The sequence below is a fragment of the Cynoglossus semilaevis genome, chromosome 13 (assembly GCF_000523025.1).
Source record: "Cynoglossus semilaevis isolate Cse_v1.0 chromosome 13, Cse_v1.0, whole genome shotgun sequence".
NCBI lineage: Eukaryota > Metazoa > Chordata > Actinopteri > Pleuronectiformes > Cynoglossidae > Cynoglossus > Cynoglossus semilaevis.
The window spans coordinates 5,803,233-5,823,779 of NC_024319.1; the positions used below are offsets into that span (position 1 = coordinate 5,803,233).

At 41.5% G+C, this 20,547-nt stretch overlaps 1 protein-coding gene across 1 annotated transcript; it reads left to right on the top strand.

Annotated features, from left to right (window-relative positions):
- Positions 1-1,702: 1,702 nt before the first annotated feature.
- Positions 1,703-16,486, top strand: LOC103388293 (basic helix-loop-helix transcription factor scleraxis). Its single transcript, XM_008323222.3, has 3 exons — positions 1,703-3,829; positions 4,084-4,300; positions 15,425-16,486. The coding sequence occupies exons 1-3, from the start codon at positions 3,432-3,434 to the stop codon at positions 15,461-15,463; spliced, it is 654 nt and encodes a 217-aa protein (XP_008321444.1). The 5' UTR covers positions 1,703-3,431; the 3' UTR covers positions 15,464-16,486.
- Positions 16,487-20,547: the final 4,061 nt, after the last annotated feature.

Consider the following 20,547-nt stretch of genomic DNA (forward strand, 5'->3'; position numbering starts at 1 on the left):
ACACCTTTTTAGTGTTAGGGTGGTGATATTTGATCTTTTTTTAAATTTTTTCATGGTCTGTATAAAAAGTTCAAATAAATTCCCAGGCTTCATCAATTGCCCTTTCACTGAAGTGTAGGTGTGAAACGTCAGAGTTAATGGTTGTTTGTCTTTGAAATTTGGCCCCTGTGACTGACTGGTGACCCCTACAGCTTGTGTGCCTTTTGCCCAGTGTCATCTGGGGTTAGTTTCAGCTTCCCATGGACAGACTTTAGTGGCACTCTAACTTCTAGGAGGTTCCACAAACACCTCATATTTATTTACCGTGACAATTTGACAAACAACTCTGCACAAATGCAGAAGAAAACTTCCAACTTTCAGAGGAAAAACAGCTTTTTCCATTGCACTGCTGTAATGTGACAACAAAGATGTAGGTAAAGAAACCTCCACCTACAGAGGAGCTGACTATTTATGTGAAAGAACTACATCAGATAGCTGTGTTCACATTTGTGTCTCCACTTGTTAAATCTGCCACAGCTCAGTAGAACAGCCTTTTCACGGTGTTCTAATGCCTCCTCTCCTTTATTTCTGCTCCCTGGTTCTCAGTCTGTTGGAGCCCTGGCCGGTCTGTCCACTAAACTACAATATTTTAATAGATGTTTATTTGTCATATTCACATTACAATAACATTCTCACACTCAGAAGCAGCTCCAGAGTCCATCGTTAACCACATGCTGTTATGATTTTTATACCGTGCTAAAGCAGGAGCTACTGGATCGCACTGCAGCGCTGGCCGTCTGAAGACAAGGTTTTCACTGAGTAATTCTGTTATTTTTGGTCTGCCGTCCTGTGGGCTTTTATTACTTGCAGGACTTTGGGGGAAAAAGAAAGAAAGAATAACAACAACATTATCTGCCACTGAATCTGGGCCATTACTGAGGTGAGGTTCAGGTGCGTGGAGGTGACCTGCAGTGAAGTTCACTGCTGAGGGACAGGGACAACTGGTGGCACAAGAACAGTTAGACATAATGTGGTGTAGATCCTGGCTGTGTATCAGACGCACAAGACAGAAATTTGTCAAGTAGATCCAGGCTTTTTTTTCTCCCCCCCGGTTTAAGGCTAAAAACCAGGCAACTCTTTACAAAACACATTAGGCGTCCACCGACAGGATATGGACTTTTTTCCTCCTCCGTCCAGGATCTGCACTTCATTACCCACCCCAGCCAAAACAGTAAGACGAGACCTCAATCGTGTATTTCATTTGTTAAGAATATGTTGAGAAGATTGAACGCGGCCACTTCAGTTCACGTAGATTTATCTGATCCAGTCCAGTCTGAGAGCACCAGACCCGTGCGGTGGCTCAGACATCGGAGCAGCAGCAGCAAATGTTGCCTCATCATTTTTTATATTGAATTTCATTTTTAAGTGAACCACTAAAAGCCAGAGCCGAGGCCTTTACATTATGAAGGAGGATCAAATTTGACCCATGCTGTGTTTTTATTATGGTATTTAGACAGTGGTTTAATCCTCACCTATAGACTCCCCCCTCTGGCAGTTTAAATTTGGCCCAAGTTTCTTTCTTTATGCACGGTAATAAACAACTGCAACCAACATTGGCTGCCATTCATACAATCGGTACCACAGCATAAACAGTACTACTGTACTGTGGCCCGGGAGGTAGTAAAACACAGGGAAGAGAGAAGAACGGACGGGGAGAGGAAAAATGATAAAGGCGAGAGAGAGGAAGAGAGAAAGTGAGAGGCAGTGATGAATGCTGACTATAACGTTGTGTAACTCTGACAGATTATTCATTGTGCTATTAGTTTTCAGCAGCAGCAGCAGCAGCAGCAGCAGCGTGTGGCTGCCAATCTACACAGGAGATGCATACCAGTAACGGCAGTTGGGTTTAGAGTTTTCATTAATGTACTGAGGATTACAGTCTTCATAGCTCACTTTTATACAGGTTATCGACCTTCAACCACTGTACATATTAAGCAGGAATCCAAAAATGTTTGGGTCAGGCCAGTTTCTTGGAAATAAGACTAATGTTACAGATCGAAGCTAATAAACATCATATAGGAATGAAGACGGGGGAAAAGTTTACGTAACGTAGGAGCAAGAGTGTCATTTTAGATGGATGATGGATGATGGATGATGGATGGATGGATGGATGGATGGATGGATGGATGGATGGATAGGCAAAGCAATATATTTTTTTGGATGTATTTACAACAGTCACTGTTGGCCGCCTCTGCCTCTACCCCATTAAAAGCCATTTGTTTGTTGCCATTAAACAGCATTTGGTGCTACCCTAGGTGTATGACTGCCCCCTGCAGGATCTATTTTTGGCCCTGACCATGTTCAATGAAAGAAAGAAAAAATACTCCCGTCAGAGGGCTGCGTTACTGCACATTATCTGAGTAAAGTTACAAATTACAGGATAACTATTTTTGTGGTTATATGACTGTAAATTTGACCTACACTGAGGGAGTTTTAAATGAAAAAAAAATGACTGTCTTCCTAAAAAGACTCAGTTCACTGTGAAGCGACTCAGCCTTTTGTTGAAGAGCTCCGTTTTCATACCAAGTCAGTGTCCAAGTCATTGTGTTCTTAGAAACGCACGCCGAGGGGGATACGAGGTCTCTGTGGCCTCTGAGGTCACCGAACACTGTCAGGAACCAAGGCTGATGCAAGTTGTGTTCTAGGATGGATTTCCTCTGAAACACACCAGTGTGCAGCCAAAACAAACTCCTGCTGATGGTTTGCCTGTAGCCTCCGGTCTCACTGGCCTGCTTCTAGACAGCAGCCCGGGGACCCTGACTGCTCAGAGGAGGAGCAGGAGAGTCCTGGGACCCTCCCACCGCCTATAAGACAGGAGGCAGACGGAAACACTCAGACAGCAGGCACACGTGGAGCAAGGCAGCAGAGAGGAAATAAGGCTGAGAGGGACAGAGCAGTAAAAAGTCAAGCTGCAGCCACAGACTGGGAGTAGTTCCTGCAACTGGACTCAAAACAGACCAAATTAGACACAAAGGAGCGGCAGAGACGTTTGAGTGAAGAAAGGAAAGGAGGGAAATTTAGAAAACCCACATGACTCTAACGTGTTATTTTAAATGAGACTTCTGTCAAAGGACCAACTGAGGGAGTTACTGACGCTGGGGATTTGAAGTGTCTTTAAGACACAAACAGAAGAAGGACGTGGAACCTGCAGACACCTGTGAGACGGCAGCTCCAGGGTTGAGTCACTCTTTGCTGACTCAGATTCCACTTTGCTGACCTCCTGAACTGAGAATTCTTCAGCTGTGACATCTCATCTCCACAGATTAGACACGCCGGGTCTGAAGTGACACTCTCAGTGGAAACTTTTAGGGGTCGTCAGCTAATTCTCTGAATCATCTTTGTGGGAAGATTTGGATTGGAAGTCCAACCTGACCCCACTTGCTGAAATCACGATGACATTCGCCATGCTTCGCACAGCGCCTCCCGCAGGCCGCTTCCTATACGGGGACATTGCGCTCCTCTCCGAAGACGACGACGAAAACGGAAGCGAGGGCTCAGGTTCCGACGAGCGGACCAACAACTCGGCCGCCTTCCGTCTGTCCTCCTCGTCCCCGTCTGCTTTTCACATCAAGGTGAACAGGAAGAGGAAGCTGTGTGGCGGGGTAGGAGGAGGCGGAGGGATAACTGTAGGTACCGGCATGTTGGGCAGGCTGGCCCCTCCAGGCACCAACCACCCTGGGGAGGTCCGCCAAAGGACCGCCGCCAATGCGCGGGAGAGAGATCGCACCAATTCTGTTAACACGGCGTTCACGGCGCTGCGCACGCTGATCCCCACCGAGCCTGCAGACAGGTACAGAGCGACTGCTGCCAAACTGTGTGGACACTGATGATTTGATGTAAAGATAAGAAAATTGTTTCCACATGATGACTTGAATATGTGCAAAGTGAGGCCTGATGTAAGAGTCGAGATGATGATTTACTGCGGTAGTGTTCAAAATCAGCAGGATTGTGATTATCTACTGCTGATGCCTGTCCACTCTTTTATGACTTCACTTCTTTCTTCAATTACTCAGTGAATCTCTTGTCTGTGATTTGTTTTGACAGGAAGCTGTCAAAGATCGAGACACTACGTCTGGCCAGCAGCTACATCAGTCATCTGGGAAACGTCCTGCTCCTGGGCGAAGGTCTCCACGACGGACAACCGTGCCACGCTCCATCACCTCCGTTCTTCCATGTCAACTCCTCCCCCAGCCGAGGATCCGACCAATCGTCTCAGCCAAAGCACATCTGTACTTTCTGCCTCAGCAACCAGAGGAAAATGGTGAGCAAAACAATTGTCAGTTAAAGTGGAAAACCGAGTGCAACTGTGGAAAAAAACCTGTGAGATCCGGTAACGAAAACTAGGTCAAAATAATTGGAAACTTAAAAAACAAAGTAATACTAATAATTGACACACAGACGAGGTTGAAGGACAACACACCGAAGCTTCGCTGTGGGAAATTTTCAGGTCAATTTGGTGTTTAAAGCTGACCTGGGATCAGTGACCGTGTCTATGAAGCAGACTGGCCCTCGGGGATTTTAAAACGCAGCAGCCGCTTTAAAGTTCTCTTTTGGGGTGAATGAGTGAGTGTTATTCTGCTGTGGGGGGTTAGTGTGGCCCGAGCAGGTGGCCTGGAAGGTTTGAGGTGGGAATTGAAGTTCACTGAACGCAGCACTGGAGCTGGGAAAAGTCTGAGCACCATTTTATATATATATATATATATACAGCAAATGTGAATTTAATGTTTGCAAAAATATTTATGCAGCGAGTTAGATTTATGATTGGGAGCTCCTGAAATCCATCCAAAACCATCTGTATAATTTCATGAAAGTATTGACGTCAGCCTGAATACGAGAAGGTTTCAATCTTAACTCTAAACAACGGGCTGGAGATAAACGCGCTGGTAACTGGCAATAGGTTCAATTCCACTGGAACGTCAAGCCACAACCTAAAGTACAGTATTTATCTCTGGACTTACACCAGCGAAACCTAAACACGAGATAGTTACCAAAACTTTCATTTAGGAAAACATCAAATAAAGAAAGAAAGAAAAAAAAAGGCTGAGATTTTTTCTCTTTTCAGTGACAGAACTTTTTCCACTGTCAGTCCACACCTTAATAGAGGAAAAGTTGATCTCGTCAACGTTTCATCTCAAATTTAACTGATTCCGACCAGGAAATCGACTTAATTAGGAACACTCACAGCCCAGGAAACTCACTGACTACGGGCTGACATCAGCTGACTATAATCACAATTCTCTGAGTCTGACCTCAACAAACACCGCAGCAGATGATCGAGGGGTGACGTCCACTCAACCTTCCCCCTCTAACCCAGAGCCGCTGCCCCATTTAGTAGGATTTATGGGTGAGGAGCTGACATCTGGCAGACTCCCCCGTTACCACAGCAGTGTGTGAAAGCTAATACCCTCCTCGATGTCTAAACCCAGAGACCCTTCAGCTGGGGGATAACCCGAGTCTCAGCAGTGTGTCGCCCACTTTCCCCATCCCCCTCTGGACCTCTGTGGGTGAAAGCTTAGACTGTCTGACCCCAGACTCCCTCAGCTGTGAGATCACTGATCTGGTACCTGTCGCTGCCTCCGTCACCTTTTCTTTTTTTCATTTTTTTATTTCCCTATTTATTTATTCACACCTCATATTCTGTTTCATTTTTTTTTCTCTCCTCTTTAACTCTTACTCTGCCCCTTCCCTTCAACTCTCTGCATATCGATCGTCCTGGTGGAGGTCAGAGCTGTCAGTAGGAGCGGTGTAATACTATCTGCTGCTGTCAGCTCACCGCTGCTCTGGTCTCTATGACCTGTAAATACATGCTGGGCAGAGAAGGACGTTAGCCTTTTCTCACGTTAAAACAAAAATAATAAAAAAAAAAAATCTCAACACTGACTAAATCTATCTTACTTAGCGTCAGTCAGTCTAATGCAGTTTTTATGAGCTCCATGAAAAGTCACACCATTTTCTGTCCACTGTGATGCTGTGTACGTCAAATCATTTTTACTGTTGTTGCAAAAACGGCACCAGGATGGTGAGAGCAGATATGTTTGGAGAGGGTCTAGAACGTTCTGTAAAAAGAGGGTTTGAGTTTAAAAAAACAAAAATAAAATAAAAACAAACAAACCAGAAAATAACTTGTGAAACAGGTTCGTCGTTGGTGTTCTATCCTCTCAGGCTCACAGATATGGTAGAAGACAACATACTGCGTACCGAACCGACCAAAGTCCACCAATGCAGTAATGTCCTAATGTCCTAATGTCCTAATGTCCTAATGTCCTAATGCTGTGGCTGTGTGGGTGTCACTGCACGTGCCACTCAACACAGCTGCAGCTCTGCTGCTTTCACAACACCGTGACTGTCGGCCAACAGGTGTGCTCCCTTCTGTTAGTTTGTTTAAAAAAGAGAAGAAAAATACTTCATTATCATAAAGTACTTGAGAAACTTACAAGACTTTAATAAAAAAAATAAAAAAATAAAAAGGCTAGAAATAATGATGTGCTGCACAGGGCCACAAATCCAGGATGTAAAGTCTGCGTAAACTACCAGGCAAAAAAGTCATAGATAAGTCTTGCAAAGTCATAATAAAAGAAAATCTAAACATTTTCATCTTCATCACCTCATCGATGAAGCCAAATGTGTTCATTTTTAAATTATTTTGATTATCATTTGTAAGTTAAAGGAATTTATCCCGATGCTCTTTATGACTACTCTTATTACCTAGTCATTTCTACTGCGTACGATACAGATTTGAATTATAGGAAATGATAAAAGTTACTCATATAATTTTTTTATATATAAAACAACAAAACTCTATGGCAAAAGCATAAATAAATAAAATGTATTTTAAATTTTTGTCCTTGCTTAAAGTTCTGTGCTTGATAGTTAATTCACCGACAGGAATTAATTTTTTAGATTAAATATTCCTTCTTCATACACTACGAGGGATTTCTTTTTCCACTTCTACTCAATAGTAGAACGTTTTTACACTTAATGTTGCACTGACACACGGCTAGTATCAAACCTCTGGTTCTGAGGTTAGAACACGGCCCGCCGTCATACGTGGATGGTTGAAAGTCGGCGTAAAAAAGTCAATATCTTCACCTTGGAGAAAGAGAGAGGGAGACGGGGTATCCTGAGGTCATGTGGCATTTAAACATTAACTCTGATTGGCAGAACCTGAGGATTTCACTTTGCCTGGAAAAGTATTGGTACGCTGGCTCTAAGTGAGCTGAAGGGCAGTGTGGGTGCGGGTGATTACAGAGAGGAAACCATTGTGAAGGTGAAACCAGAGTCGTTGTCCTGCTCTCTCTCACTTTGTATGTTTTTATGGTCATTGAGGTTCATCACAGCTGTCAGCCCTGCTTTACAGCGGCTGCTTCGGTTACATCCATTTCCAACGTGGTAGAGAGTGAAAGTGGGAAAAGTATACACTCATTTCCTCTTATTATGTGTGTAACCATTTCATCACAGGGGGCTTCACTGTCGGCGCACTCGGAAGAATACCCATGTTTTGTAATGTAATGTAACCGAGGACTTTTTGGGTTTTTTTTTTTTGCTGATTTGTAACAAACTATTTTTTTCTAGTGTCTCGATATTTTTTCTGGAGACTTAAATATGTGTTCAGTGAGAGTCAAAGGACATTTTTCCTTCAGGACAAGATCTGTTTTTCAGCTACAGCGTGTTCCGGTGTATTCCACCCTGTATCTGTTTTGCTGTCCCTTCTCTCTGTCCCCGCAGTGATATACCGTGGGACACAGCGTCCTACTCTTTGATGGCAGGCCAAGCTTTTCATTTATCATCCACATATATCATCAGTTTAGACTTTTTTTTTTTTTTTAAACACATCCACGCAGGGGGAACCTATATATTTGGCGTACACGTCTTGTGTACAGGTGCCTTTGATATAGGCAGTAAAAAAGAAAAAAGAGCAGAAGAGCAGGGGACAGTCCTGATGTTCCATCTGTAAATGAGATGTGCAGAGGATGAAGCTGAGCTGGGAGCTGCCGGGTCCCTGCGCTGTCTGGCTGATTGATGCAGATATCCTGTGTGTGTACAAGTGTGTGTGTGTGTGTGTGTGTGTGTTAGGCCTCTGAGTCTCTGATGATTAGTGCGACTGTCATCTACAACTACAGGGCAACCACAGCTGGACGGTGCTATCAGCAGCAGTACAGTTCTGATATCACTGGGTCTAAGGTTTCGTAGCTCGGAGGCAAAACTACAGCCTTTAGGAACGTAGGAATTTTAATTTATTTTTTAAATTAATTTCTAAATACTTTTGTTTAAAATACAGCCTTTCTGATCTTAATAGCTCTACTAAAAGTTTTTAAATATATTTTTAATAATCAAATTATATGAAAAAAAAAGAATATTCAAATGTATTCCACTAAAATACCACAAATACAGACTTGATTTGGGCTTTGACTTGACTTAGAATTAAAATTGAGTTTAGAGTGGAAGGGGAAAAAATGAGTTGTTGCCTGTATATCTGGAGTTTCAACTAAACCAAACAACAACAATATCATCCACTCAGGGATGAAACTAAAGGTAGTCGTGTGAAGCTACGAGGGTTTTCACTGCATCCACAACTAGGAAAGTTGTGAGGGAAGAAGGAATAACGAAGAAAACCAAACATGAAAAGATTTCAAAACAAAACCATGAGGAGTGAGCAGCTAAACTGGGTCTCCACTGTTTTTGTTTCTTCCACGGCAACCACAGAAAAAAGAAAAACAGAAAAAAAATAAAATAAAATACCAGACCAGAGGGAATTAAAGTGACTCTTCTGCTCAAAGTCACGAATAAAATGAGAACATTTGCAGAGTGAACTAAAGACCGTGTTCAAAGTTTAAGATATTGGAAAGTCGAGATGGAATGGCCTAAAATGATTGAAAAGTGACCCAAACTACTGCCAATTAGCAATAACTTGGACAGCTCAGTGTTAGCCGCAGGGAGCTAATTATTTTAACAAGGCTATTTGTACAGGAAGTCAATTATTACAGGGTTTCATAGATAAAAAAACCAAACTTTGACTTAGAGAATCACTGTTAAAACATTAAAATACGTTTGATAAAACTGAGCGCGCTCCTCCAGTAATTCTCTGATTTTCACATGTTCTCCTCTGTCCTCACTGTTGTCTTTAGTCCACGCTGCTTGAACCACTTTTTTTTTACAGCTTTCCCTCACAACTCTTGGTCTTGTTTCTCTTGGCCTGGTTCAGGCAGAGGGTCAATTGGACTGAATTGCAAACGCAAATAGAAACGTCCGTTTATCCGCCAGTAACAGCAGTCACGCTCAACTGCCGCCTTTGAAGCTTGGACGTGACAAGTGTGAACGTTTTCCTAAATTTAACATTTAGGGGAGCTCAATTTGACTTGATCAGCCGAGTGGAGCTGCAGAAACGCGGCTCACAGCGACGGCTGTAATGTGGTTTCTGTAAAGAGACCACGGTCGCTTTGATCTGCTCCACTTGATGAGCAATTTAAGGCAGGACCCTGATTTAATTTCAAATAAAAGTCATCGGATTTATTTGTTTTACGGCTCGAAAGAGACATCTGCAGTTCTGCCCCTTAATGTCATAAATGCTTTAAAGCGACAGACGAGCTCCTGTAAAAACGTCTCATTGGAAACTGACTCATCTCTTCTATTGTTCGTGAGGAACATCGTGGAGTTGGTGTCACATACGTGGAAGGTAGCAGTCCTTGGTCGTAAAGATGTACAAACACACACACACGTGCGCACCGACACACCGGTGTGTGCGTCTGGAAGTCGTTGGCCGCGCGGAGCGCAGCAACAAATGAGCTAATTGTTCTGTAAATGATTTATGCTCAGCTGAGGCCTGTAACTGTCGCTGTTTAATTCAGCCGCTATTAGAAACACATTGACTTTGATGGTGATGTTAAAGTGGGCTGGAAACCACTCCCTGTGAGGCAGCCTGCACACACACACACACACACAACACATACTCACACAGAAATAGGAACACACTGTCCACAACAATCACAACTTTTTCAAAGACTTTTCATTTTATGTCTTTTTTTTTTTTACTTTGTACATCCAGACACAGTTCCGTGCACTTTTAAGACACCCTTACTTCCACACACACACACACACACAACCACACCACTGCTCCCCCTGAAACGCCCTCATATATAACTCTTGAGTTCAGGAGCCGTGGATGGAGGCTGAGCTTTCAACACGCTCTAAACTAATGGTGTGCAGGATGAGACAGAGGAGACGAGGAACAGCCAACAACTCAGCAGAATCATCAACTCAGCTGTTTATCCTCCCCTCTCCTGGACGCTTGGTTCTAGACTGTGCCGAAATTGCACTTTGTCTCGTCATGGAGAGCAAATGAACCTTGCGAGAGCTTACATGCACGGCTAAGATGTGCACAGGGCTCGCTAACGACTGCGGTTTTCTGCATATTAGTCTGTTTTTTTCTGGGTTTTTTTCGCTGGAAAGAAACATTACGTCAGCGCTGGTGTGCATGAGGCAGACGTCTCAAGGTCAGAGATGAAAACTAAATTGCCCTCATTTATAGATAATGCTGCTGTTGATGTGAGACTTAAAGGTTTGTGAACCTGAGCTTCTCCTGCTGGCGTTGACTTCAAACTATGCTAATGAGGTGCACATCCATACACTGCTAATACACTGCGGGCCATTCTCAAATGTATTCTCACCCACGTCCAGCATATGTGTCTGTGTGTGTGTGTGTGTGTGGACCCGAGCCCAACTTTGTGTGTGACTGCGTGCCTTCATGCATGGACCTGTCCGTGTGTTTCCAGCACACATGGAAGCAGTTAAGATTTAATTTAACACCAACAGAAGAAGTCGGCTCAGATAACTAACAAAATCTATTAGCAAAACTATGATTCTGTTGTCATTCAGTCTTCGGGGGAAAGAGCGGCTCACAGAGCAAATTAGAGCAAAACTACAGAAAGCTGAGCCGAGCAGAGAGCAGAGCCTGAAGGCACGCAGTGAGAAAGGCAGGATTGTGTTCTTTAAACAGTGGAGTCCATTAGAGGAACATCCACTGAAGCTAATGAGCCATTGGTTGTTACAGGATGCACTCCGCGGCACAGATGATGAATTACCTGTTTGTGTGGAACAGACATATATCCAAACTCTGGCTCTGGGTCCAGCCTTGGCTCTTGAATGAGCATTATGTGGCCAATGACTTCTTTATCAAAAATGTTTGGGTTTTTTCTTCTAAAAGCAGCCAACTGTGTGGTCACTTTTGACATGTTTTCCTGGTAAATTTGTTATTTTATCACATTTAAGCATTTCCAGATGAACTTTATAACGTTTTAATATGATACGTTTTAGCTAACCCTTGGCTAAACTTGATATATTCCCACTTTTATGGAAAAACTTTTGGATTTTTAAAATTTCTTTATCTAAGTTCTCATTGTTTTGCTCACCCTCACAGCCTTATTCTGTAAATATTTAGATATCTAGAATTTTATTTATGGTGTTTATGTCCTTCTTGCAGCTGTTTTTACTGAGGGTTTGAACATTTAGTTTGTTTTTGGCATTACCCTTTTTAAAAAAGATTTATTTTTCTTAGCTTACTTTCACATGTCTTTAGTTTGATATCTGGTGAACCATAGTCAGTTCGTTTGTTTATCCAGTCAGTTCATCAGGCTAAGTCACAAACCTTGTTTGTCTAAACTGTTTTGGCCGACTTTTAGCTTCCAAGACATTAAAGATCATGGCAGTGTGTTTGAGTCTCAGTGTCAGTATATTTTTTTTAACTAAAATACAAAAGAGAAGACAGAGTTCTGTTCAAAACTTTGACTTTGACCTGGTTGAATTCAGGAAAAGTTCCATGACCTACATACAGTAAAGTAGTGTAAATATTATAATCAGCAGTTTGGGTTTGTGAAGCCTGAACATCACTGGTTCAGATTAAATCATCTGAGTCACTATTCTGTTCCCCTGGTAAAACTCTGAGTCATTTCTTACAGGATATCATTTGAAATTCTGCTTATTTATTTAAACTTTTTATTTATTGGGCTGCTCATCCCTCTAATCTCAGATAACTAGTGATCATTTAATGAATTATCATTTCAAAATTTCCATGGCCTGAGATATGCAAACTAAAGGGGTATTACCAGTTTTGTTTCAGGGTTAAAAACCAACAGCTTTGTATGATTTTTCAGGCCAGTACCCAAGTGGAATCATTTCTTTTCCAACCAGTCATTCCTTTCTCTACGCAGCCAGAAACTAAATTAGACGTTTGTATTTGACAGAGCGGCTTAACACAGGAGAGAGAGAGAGAGAGAGAGAGAGAGAGAGAGCAGAGATCGGATGGAAAATCCAAATTTATAGGTAAAAAAACAGCAGGTATTGAGTTTCAGAAAAACAATATTAAAGGTGAAATTCAATCAGATGCCGTGAAGCCGGTGTTTACTACCTTCACATTAAAAGTTAAAACAGGAGGTTTGAATGTTGATAAAACAATAATATTGATCCAGTGCGGTGATATCGTGGTATTATATCTAAAATAAACACGGTCAGGTAATCATATTAGTGTTGGACAAATCACCCCCCGGGGAGGACACTGCTACGTCTGCATGTGTGTTTGCAGAGGGAGACAGCAGACATGTCATCTGACCGTGCTTTATTAGTCCCTGGAAGATTGTTTTGACTTCCAGAGCAGCTTTCAGCCCCCTCCTCTCCACCTACACTCATTCTACGACTATGACTGAACCACCTTCACCAGCTACAGCTGGGCTTCTCTAAATCCCCCGGCCGAGCTCTCTCTCTCTCCCACACCTCGGCTGATTTTACGGTCATTTGGTGCAATTTGGTCAATTATCCAATTGTCATGCGTGGTTTCTGAGTGGGCTTTTCATGAGCCCACTGTCCCACCCCACACCTGCTGACATACGGCTGCACTTTTCCACCCTGCTTTACATAGAGCATTGTCACTTGTGACTTTACATTTTTGTTTTTGTTTCTTTTTCTTTTTAAGCTAATTACTTTGAATTTTAGGAATCGGGGTAAGATATTTGATACTTATAAAAATATGCAAAAAACATGACATTTCTAGCCAAAAATCAACATTTATACAAAGAGTCTAAAGTCTAAAGAGTGTGGCATTTTATTAAAATTAAATGTTCATTATTATGTTAATAAAATTACTATTTAAACCCACTTAAATACATCCATATTTTCAAGGGAATTAAAATATATATACATTACATTTCAATACATTTGAAATGTTTTTAGGTATATTACATATGTACATACAATATATAATTCCCAGATAAATAAAAAACATATTTTAACTAACATTATGCAATATTTTTTAAACCACTTAGGGGTATTTTATATTGTTGTATATTTATATTATTTTATATATTAGTTGTAATGTGTTAATGTTAGTGTTGTAGTTAATAATGTGACTTATCATTAAGCTATTTATTAAAAATATACTGTCAGTTATTTGGGCCAGAAATGTTGGAGATACTCAAAGTTTTACAGTACTGTATGTGCCGTACTTGGCCAAAACTCAGCTAAAAATATTTGCACTCTTTGTCATATACAAAGTTTGTATAAGTGTAACACATCGTTTTTATCATAGTGATATATTTGGTATCCAAGAAAAAATATGATTTTTTTTCTTTTTACTGTATTAAAATCCCAGTCTGATGGTAATGGCACATGTCTTTATAATAGGGGCCTATTAGTGAACCTTTGCTCCAGCTGGAGGAAGGATTGACGATAACAGTTCCTGCGTCTCCTCCGTCTCCCTTCAATCAGTGGGTGGACCGATTCCTGTCCAAAATCCTGCGATCTCACGCTCTCATTACAGCCTGATACCCTTCCAAACACCTACCCACCTTTGTGGATGTCAGTCAAACCTATTTTTCCACACACCTACATTTTGTGCACGGTCTGAGAGGAAATGTGGAACAGGTGTTGGGCTTCTGAGTGGAAGGCGGGGAAGAGGAGGGGGGGGGGGCAGGGATGGGGAGAGATAAAAGAAGGGGGGAGAGAAAAGTCAAGAGAGGACAGGAGGATGGTGGGAGTTTACATTTTTTTCCCCATCTTTTTTTTTTATTTTTTTACTAATTTTAATAATTACGACCATGAAAGTCACTGACTGTTGACTCTCGGTAGAAAAGCCGGGGGAAGAAGTCGTCCTGAGACATGAGCAGAGCAGGGGTTAGGTGAGGAAGGAAAATATGATGTTATTTTCCTGGCCAGATACAGAAGGTCTGTTCACCAGCCAGGAAATCAGGGCTTCTCTGCTCTGATACCACAGATAAATGAGAAACATATCACTGCAGTGCACTGTCACACGAAGTCAAGCTTCAGATAAAACCAAAGAAAAATAACACCTCCACATCACACTGTTGGTATTTGTGTGTGTGTGTGTTTGTTCAACTTCACTACAAACAATCTAGTCAGGACTAAATAAACAGCCTGACGCTGATTTACAGTCTCGGTGATTACAGTATCTGCTTCACTGAAGCCTTCGTTTTAACAATGTGTCATTTCATGACACCACAATGAAAGGCCGACTCTCACCTGCTCCAGGGTTTGAACTGAATATACTGCTGCAGAGCTGGGACAGACGTGAGGCCATGGGACGATTTATGGGCAGAGGGAGTTTGTCTTTCAACCAAATGGTTGGTGGTTTAAATCCATCTGTTGTGTCCATGGGCAAGGCACTCCAGTTTCAAATATTCTGGTTACTGAAGGAACTAAATGCAATGTTTTCTATGTAACAGATGAATTCAACTGAGTCATTTTTTTTATAAATGTTTTTAAATAATTTTATGGGAATCAGTAGATCAGTTTATAATGAGTTAGTTGTAGTTAGTGTCATTTTTACCTCAAAAAATGACATTTCACAAACTAAGAGAAGAGAAAGATAAATAAAATTATAATTGCATAAAAAATATTTAGAATACCTTCAACCCTAATCTAATTCTAATTAGTAAACTGTTTAAAAAAGATTAAAAATGTTTAACCCTGAACCATGAGTTTGACCTAAATATTGAATATTTAAATGGAAGTTGTGTATTCACTACATCTGTCAAACCAATAAAAAAAAAATCAATGTGATTAATCACATGCTAATTGTTGTTTAATTAACATCTACAAATTCATCGCAATGAGAATTAAATGTGATTATTTGACAATTGAAAATCAACATTTGTGAATCCACTGGCCTTTGGTGAAGTCGTTGAAGTCAGCCTATGTATCGGGTGTAGTATATCAGAACAATAATACGTGGATGGACGAGGAAACTATTGGATAAACAGTACAGTTACTCTGTTCATGCATTAAAATGTAATCAGATTAATTTCACAATTAAATGAACAAGATTGTCGTCATGACTGACTTAGACAACCCTAATGATTCTCTGTTTGTTCATGTCTCGCAGAACAAAGACAGAGACAGGAAGACGGCCATCAGAAGCTAACAGTGAGGACGGCATGCTCATCACAGTCACTGCCACTTGAAGACTGACAGACTTGTGAGGCATTTCGAGGACTTTTGAAGGACTTTCACAGCACTTCTATGACCTTTCTGAAGAAATCCCCCCCGAAGCATTTGTTTTGATTGAAACTTTTTTTTTTTTTTACTTTTTTCTGAATTTTTGGATCATTTTCTACATATGACTGAAGTGTTACAGCATACATGTTTGCTTTCCAATAAGAACACTATGAAGAGCTGTCCGTCCGCACCTATCACAGACCTTCTTTTACTGTACTGACTCCCATTGTTGGCCGAGTCCGAGGAACAAATGGCACATGATCGTAAGACAACACGCAAAACCTATGGAAGACAAATTTGTATTCAAAAGCTGTGTGTTATTATTGTGTAAACTGAAATACAAATGTATATTTATGTGTTGTAACATTATATAATGAAACTATGTTATTTAACAGGCATACGGCGTTTTGGGGTCAATGATGATGAGGGGGGGGTTAAAGGTGTAAAAGGACTGATGTCGTGAGAGGCATTATTGATATAACATGCTGGAACATTGTAATGTGGGGAGGTGTGTGGGGGGGTTAATACTCGTTTTGTTGAAAGTTAATGCTGGAAAATAACTCAAGATGACCAATAAATTCTTTTGTATATCTGGACGTTGATTTCCTTCGTATGTTGGTGGTATTTAAGCGGCGTGATCGCCCACTCAGAGGTTATGATCAAGTTAAAGTTTCCACAGACTGTCCTGTTGGGATCACATTTTAAGGCCAAACGGTGACTTTATCCAGTTATTGCTCTTCTCGGAAACAAGCAAAAAAGAACATTCAAAAGTTTCAAACAGATTCCTTCACCCAAGAAGGAGCAAGGCAAGCATAAATACAAGTTCCACAGCGGCTACACCTGCAGCTCACATCATCTGAAAAACTCCTTCGCGCACTCTCTCCCTTTTTTTCCCCCCTAGTTTATGCATCTCTTTTGGGGCACAAAGATCAGAGAGACCAGGGCAAAAGATGAGGCGGACAAGTGGGGATTAAAGGGCAGAAGAAAGGCGAAAGAAAGGAAAAAAAAGAAGGAGAGCTTGAATCGAATCTGCAGGTACGGCTCCTTGGACTTCTGCCCTTGTCCCTTCACTGTCCTCTCCTTTACCTTTCCACATGCTCCGTCTCTCCTCCCTCCTCTGCTCTTCCTCTCTTTTCCCTGGAGTGCCACAGGCAGTGATTTGTGATGGCTTTCCAGCATGTTCCTCCACGCACCACCTACCCTCATCCTACCTGTGTTGGATCTTTCTATCAATCTGTAAGTGGTACAATAAAATATGTGACGTCATTCACCCCCTCAGTAAAACTTAGAGTTTTTTTAAAGTTGTCATTTTGAAGTAAAAGAATTTGGAAGAATTCTAATAAAAAAAGGCCTTTTCTCACCACTGTCTGATGAAGGAGCCAAAAACCCTAAGAATTCTAGACTAGTTATTTCATTAGTTGTCATAAGTGACACACACTAATATGAAATTATTAGTTATGAATAATATCATGGGAATAGATAGTAGTAGGAAAGTGAAGTGACCTAACCGAAGTGAAATGAAAAACAAAGAGACATTAGGTCAAAAACACGCCAGAAGTATAAAGGTCCTCCAAAGGAAGACTGTCCCTGATATTCGCCTGTCTTTAATGTCCTTTGTCTTCGGCCTTTGTCAATCTAAATATTTTATAGAAGTGAGAGCTTTTATTGGTTTTAATTTTACATTAGTTTCTCCACGTTTGCTGTTCAAAGACTTTTATATATTTGACTTACTTGTTATTTTACCTTGTTTTCGTGAGGTGTTTTTTTGCAGCAGCAGCAGCAAACAATAAGGATCATGTGGAGCTGAGCACATTTATGATGTTGATGATGACATTACACCTGCAGCACATGTTAGTGTTCAATGCCATATTGGCAGCAGGACTGAATCATCCACAGGCAACGTTTGAGGTTTTTTGATTTGGTTACGTGTGTGTGGTTCACACATCAACTAGGTTTGTTTGAAAGAAAACGACTTCGAGGTTTGAGTCCAGTTTCTAACAAACATGTAAATGGTACTGTTGACTGTCTGTCTCTGTCTGTCTGTCTGTCTTTACAAACTCTTTTCACTCCTTCCATCAAATCCAAAGTCCGTTCCTCTCCTACAGCTTCCCTCCGCAGATTTTTTCCCCCCTTTAAATCTCTTTCCTACTCTCATGGAAAAAGATCAGGGCATTAGGCATAGGGAATGCTGCCTCTTCTTTTTCTTTTTTTTTTTTTAGGCATCATCGAATTTATTTTTATTATACATATTTTTGTTTTTCATACTTGCTCTTCCTGCCATACACCTAATTACTGGTTCCACACCCCCCTGGAGATCTGCAGCAAATGTTCAAAATGCAATTCTACGGAAAACCAGAGCTGTGGTTACCTGGAAACACTGTGGCTGATGAGAAAGAGAACGACAGAAAGAAAGAGTGAAAGAAAAAGAGAGAGAGAGGGAGAGAGAGAGTGAGAGAGGGTGAGCGAGGGGATGTTAGGAATGGATTCTCCTCATAGTTATCATAGGTTTTATTACTACTTTAGTACGCACTAAATGCCTTTGGAAAAGTGGGATCTGGTACGGCACGGTCCGCAGACAGTCTATAGTGTCCTAGTCCAGCTTTATAAAACCACCGCCGCGTTGCTAAAGCTATTTTCCATCATTAAATGAGATGTAAATGAGCCGTTCTGTTAATGGAGGCAGATCCCAGTCGGTGCTGCACTGGTGTGGCGTTTCCAAATTATTTTTAACAGGACTAAAAAAGCAGCTTTGACGACCAAGATGCCGTTTAGGTCGGGACTTTTTTTTTTTCCCAATAATGTGACAAATGTCTGGTGTAGACAAATAACCAACACAAATTAAAGGGGCACTTGATCCTGCAGCCAAAACACAGTTTTGAGGGAAAGGGGTGCTGAAATAAAAAGCTGATTTATTGCGAGTTTAATCCCACAAACACCCAAAAACCATAAGCAGCAGTGAGTGCCCGCCACAGGATTAGAGTTAATGTGTCCTAGGAGTGATGTCATAGGCAGGACGTGGACTTGGGTAAAATATTTACCGAGGTGATGACGGGGGAAAAGAGATTTAAAGACAGAGTAAGAAAAAAAATGTTTCCAGAACCTTCTTCAGGAGACAAATATTGAACTAAAGTTGTAGAAATCCTTCTACGGTGAATCCCTCTCACACCAAAAACAGATTAGAATTCTAGTGCATTAATGTTTAAGAAAAGCCTTTAAACTTCTGTGCCAGACTTGATTTTTCCCCTCAAACTATAACACGGAGCAACAATAGACCTAAATCTCAGGGCACGTGTTAAAAGTGTAGTAAGTGGTCCCTGTTGTTCTTCAGTTCCTGAAACAACGATTTGAAAAGCTCCCTGTGTCTTGTTTGAAAGATCTTGGGTCTTTTTTTTTTTTTTTTGATCTGACGAGAGGCAGATAATCTTACTGCTGCGGGTTTCTGTAAAGGAAGCAATAGCTCTGACAAAAGCGCTGTGTGTGTGTGTCTACTGTGTCCTAATGACTTCTGGTCCGGTTAGTCTGAGAGCCTGATCTGTATAGCAGGCCGTCTGTCTGTGCAGCAGAGTGGTGGATGTGGTGGTGTTGATGGTGGAGAAGGGGAGGCGGAGGAGGAGGGAGGAAGGGAGGGGGGGGGGGTTCCTCCTACACAGTCCAGATCAGGTTCCCCCTAACGCCTACACACACGTTTTAACCCAGGCACAGATGACCATTTACACACTCACAGGCAGATGAACTTACATATGCATATGCAGACACACACACACAGACACACACACACACACACAGCTAAGCAGCAAAGATCTGTGATATAGCTTAACTGTCTAATGAGCTCTGCATTTTACATTGATGAAAACAGATCAGCTGAGAGGGCAGACTGCTGTGGCGTTTTTAAGTGGGCGGTTTTGGACCGAGGTGAACCGGAGGTTGGACGAGCGACTGGTTCTTATTGTCAGTGTAATGGTCTCTGATGAAGATGCCTCCATGGAAATCTGGCATGTTCGTGCTGACGGCTGGACTAATAAAAAGCAGCTTTTGTCCCGATATTTTCAACCGTAGGTTGGTAGGTTACAGACAGGCAGTGCGTTGACATGGCTGTAGGAGCCGTAATGGGAGTTGCTGAGGCTCTGGGGCCATTTCCAGTTAGTTTTACTTTTACTGTTAAGCCCATATGACACAGGGACATGGTCCTCTGACTTCACACATGAAGCTCAGGAGAAGTGGACAGGAAGCAGCAATAAACTGGGAGACAGCTCTGTAAGAAAATAAGCCTGTACTTCTCACTTCAATAAGTAAAACCACACTCACTGCTGGAGATGTAATGGTGAAAGTCATTACATCTGGTCTTCTTCAATTATTCATTTATTCATCTTTTATCATTGAGTACTTTTCAAAGTCACCGGAGAGCTTCAGCCAATCCCAAAGAGTACTATAGCATCTACACCTATGGTCAAGTTAGAATCAGTTCAATAATCTAGTTCTGATGACTATTGGAGAAAAACTGAAGAAGCAGGAACACGGAGAACATGCAAACTCATACAGCAAGATCATCAGGTGCCAGCAGGGATCAAACCACTGACCACTTTTTGTTGTAAGGCAAGAGCATTAAACAACAAACCAGTCCCACTACTTTGGTATTCTACCACTGTTAAGCCTCTCAAAGAAAACATGATAGGAAAGCTAAGCAGCACCAAACATGACTAGCAGCTCAGATCATCCAGTAGGTGGCAGCATGTGTAATGTGTGCGTTAATATTCAGTTTCAAACTGGCAAAATGTCCCAAAATGTCAAACCTGATTTCAGGTCCTTCAATGTTTGCAATTGGCTAATACTTTAAGCTTCACTCGAAATATCAAGCCAATGCTAGCCTTTGGGAATACTGAGCATTGGACAAAAAAGTTTTCTTTTTTTTTTTTTGCAGTAACTTGATTGAAACATAAAGAGGAGGCAGAAGAAGGAAGTGACTAGTGGAAAGAAGAAAACAGGGAACAGCTGAAGGAAAAGAGCAAGAAG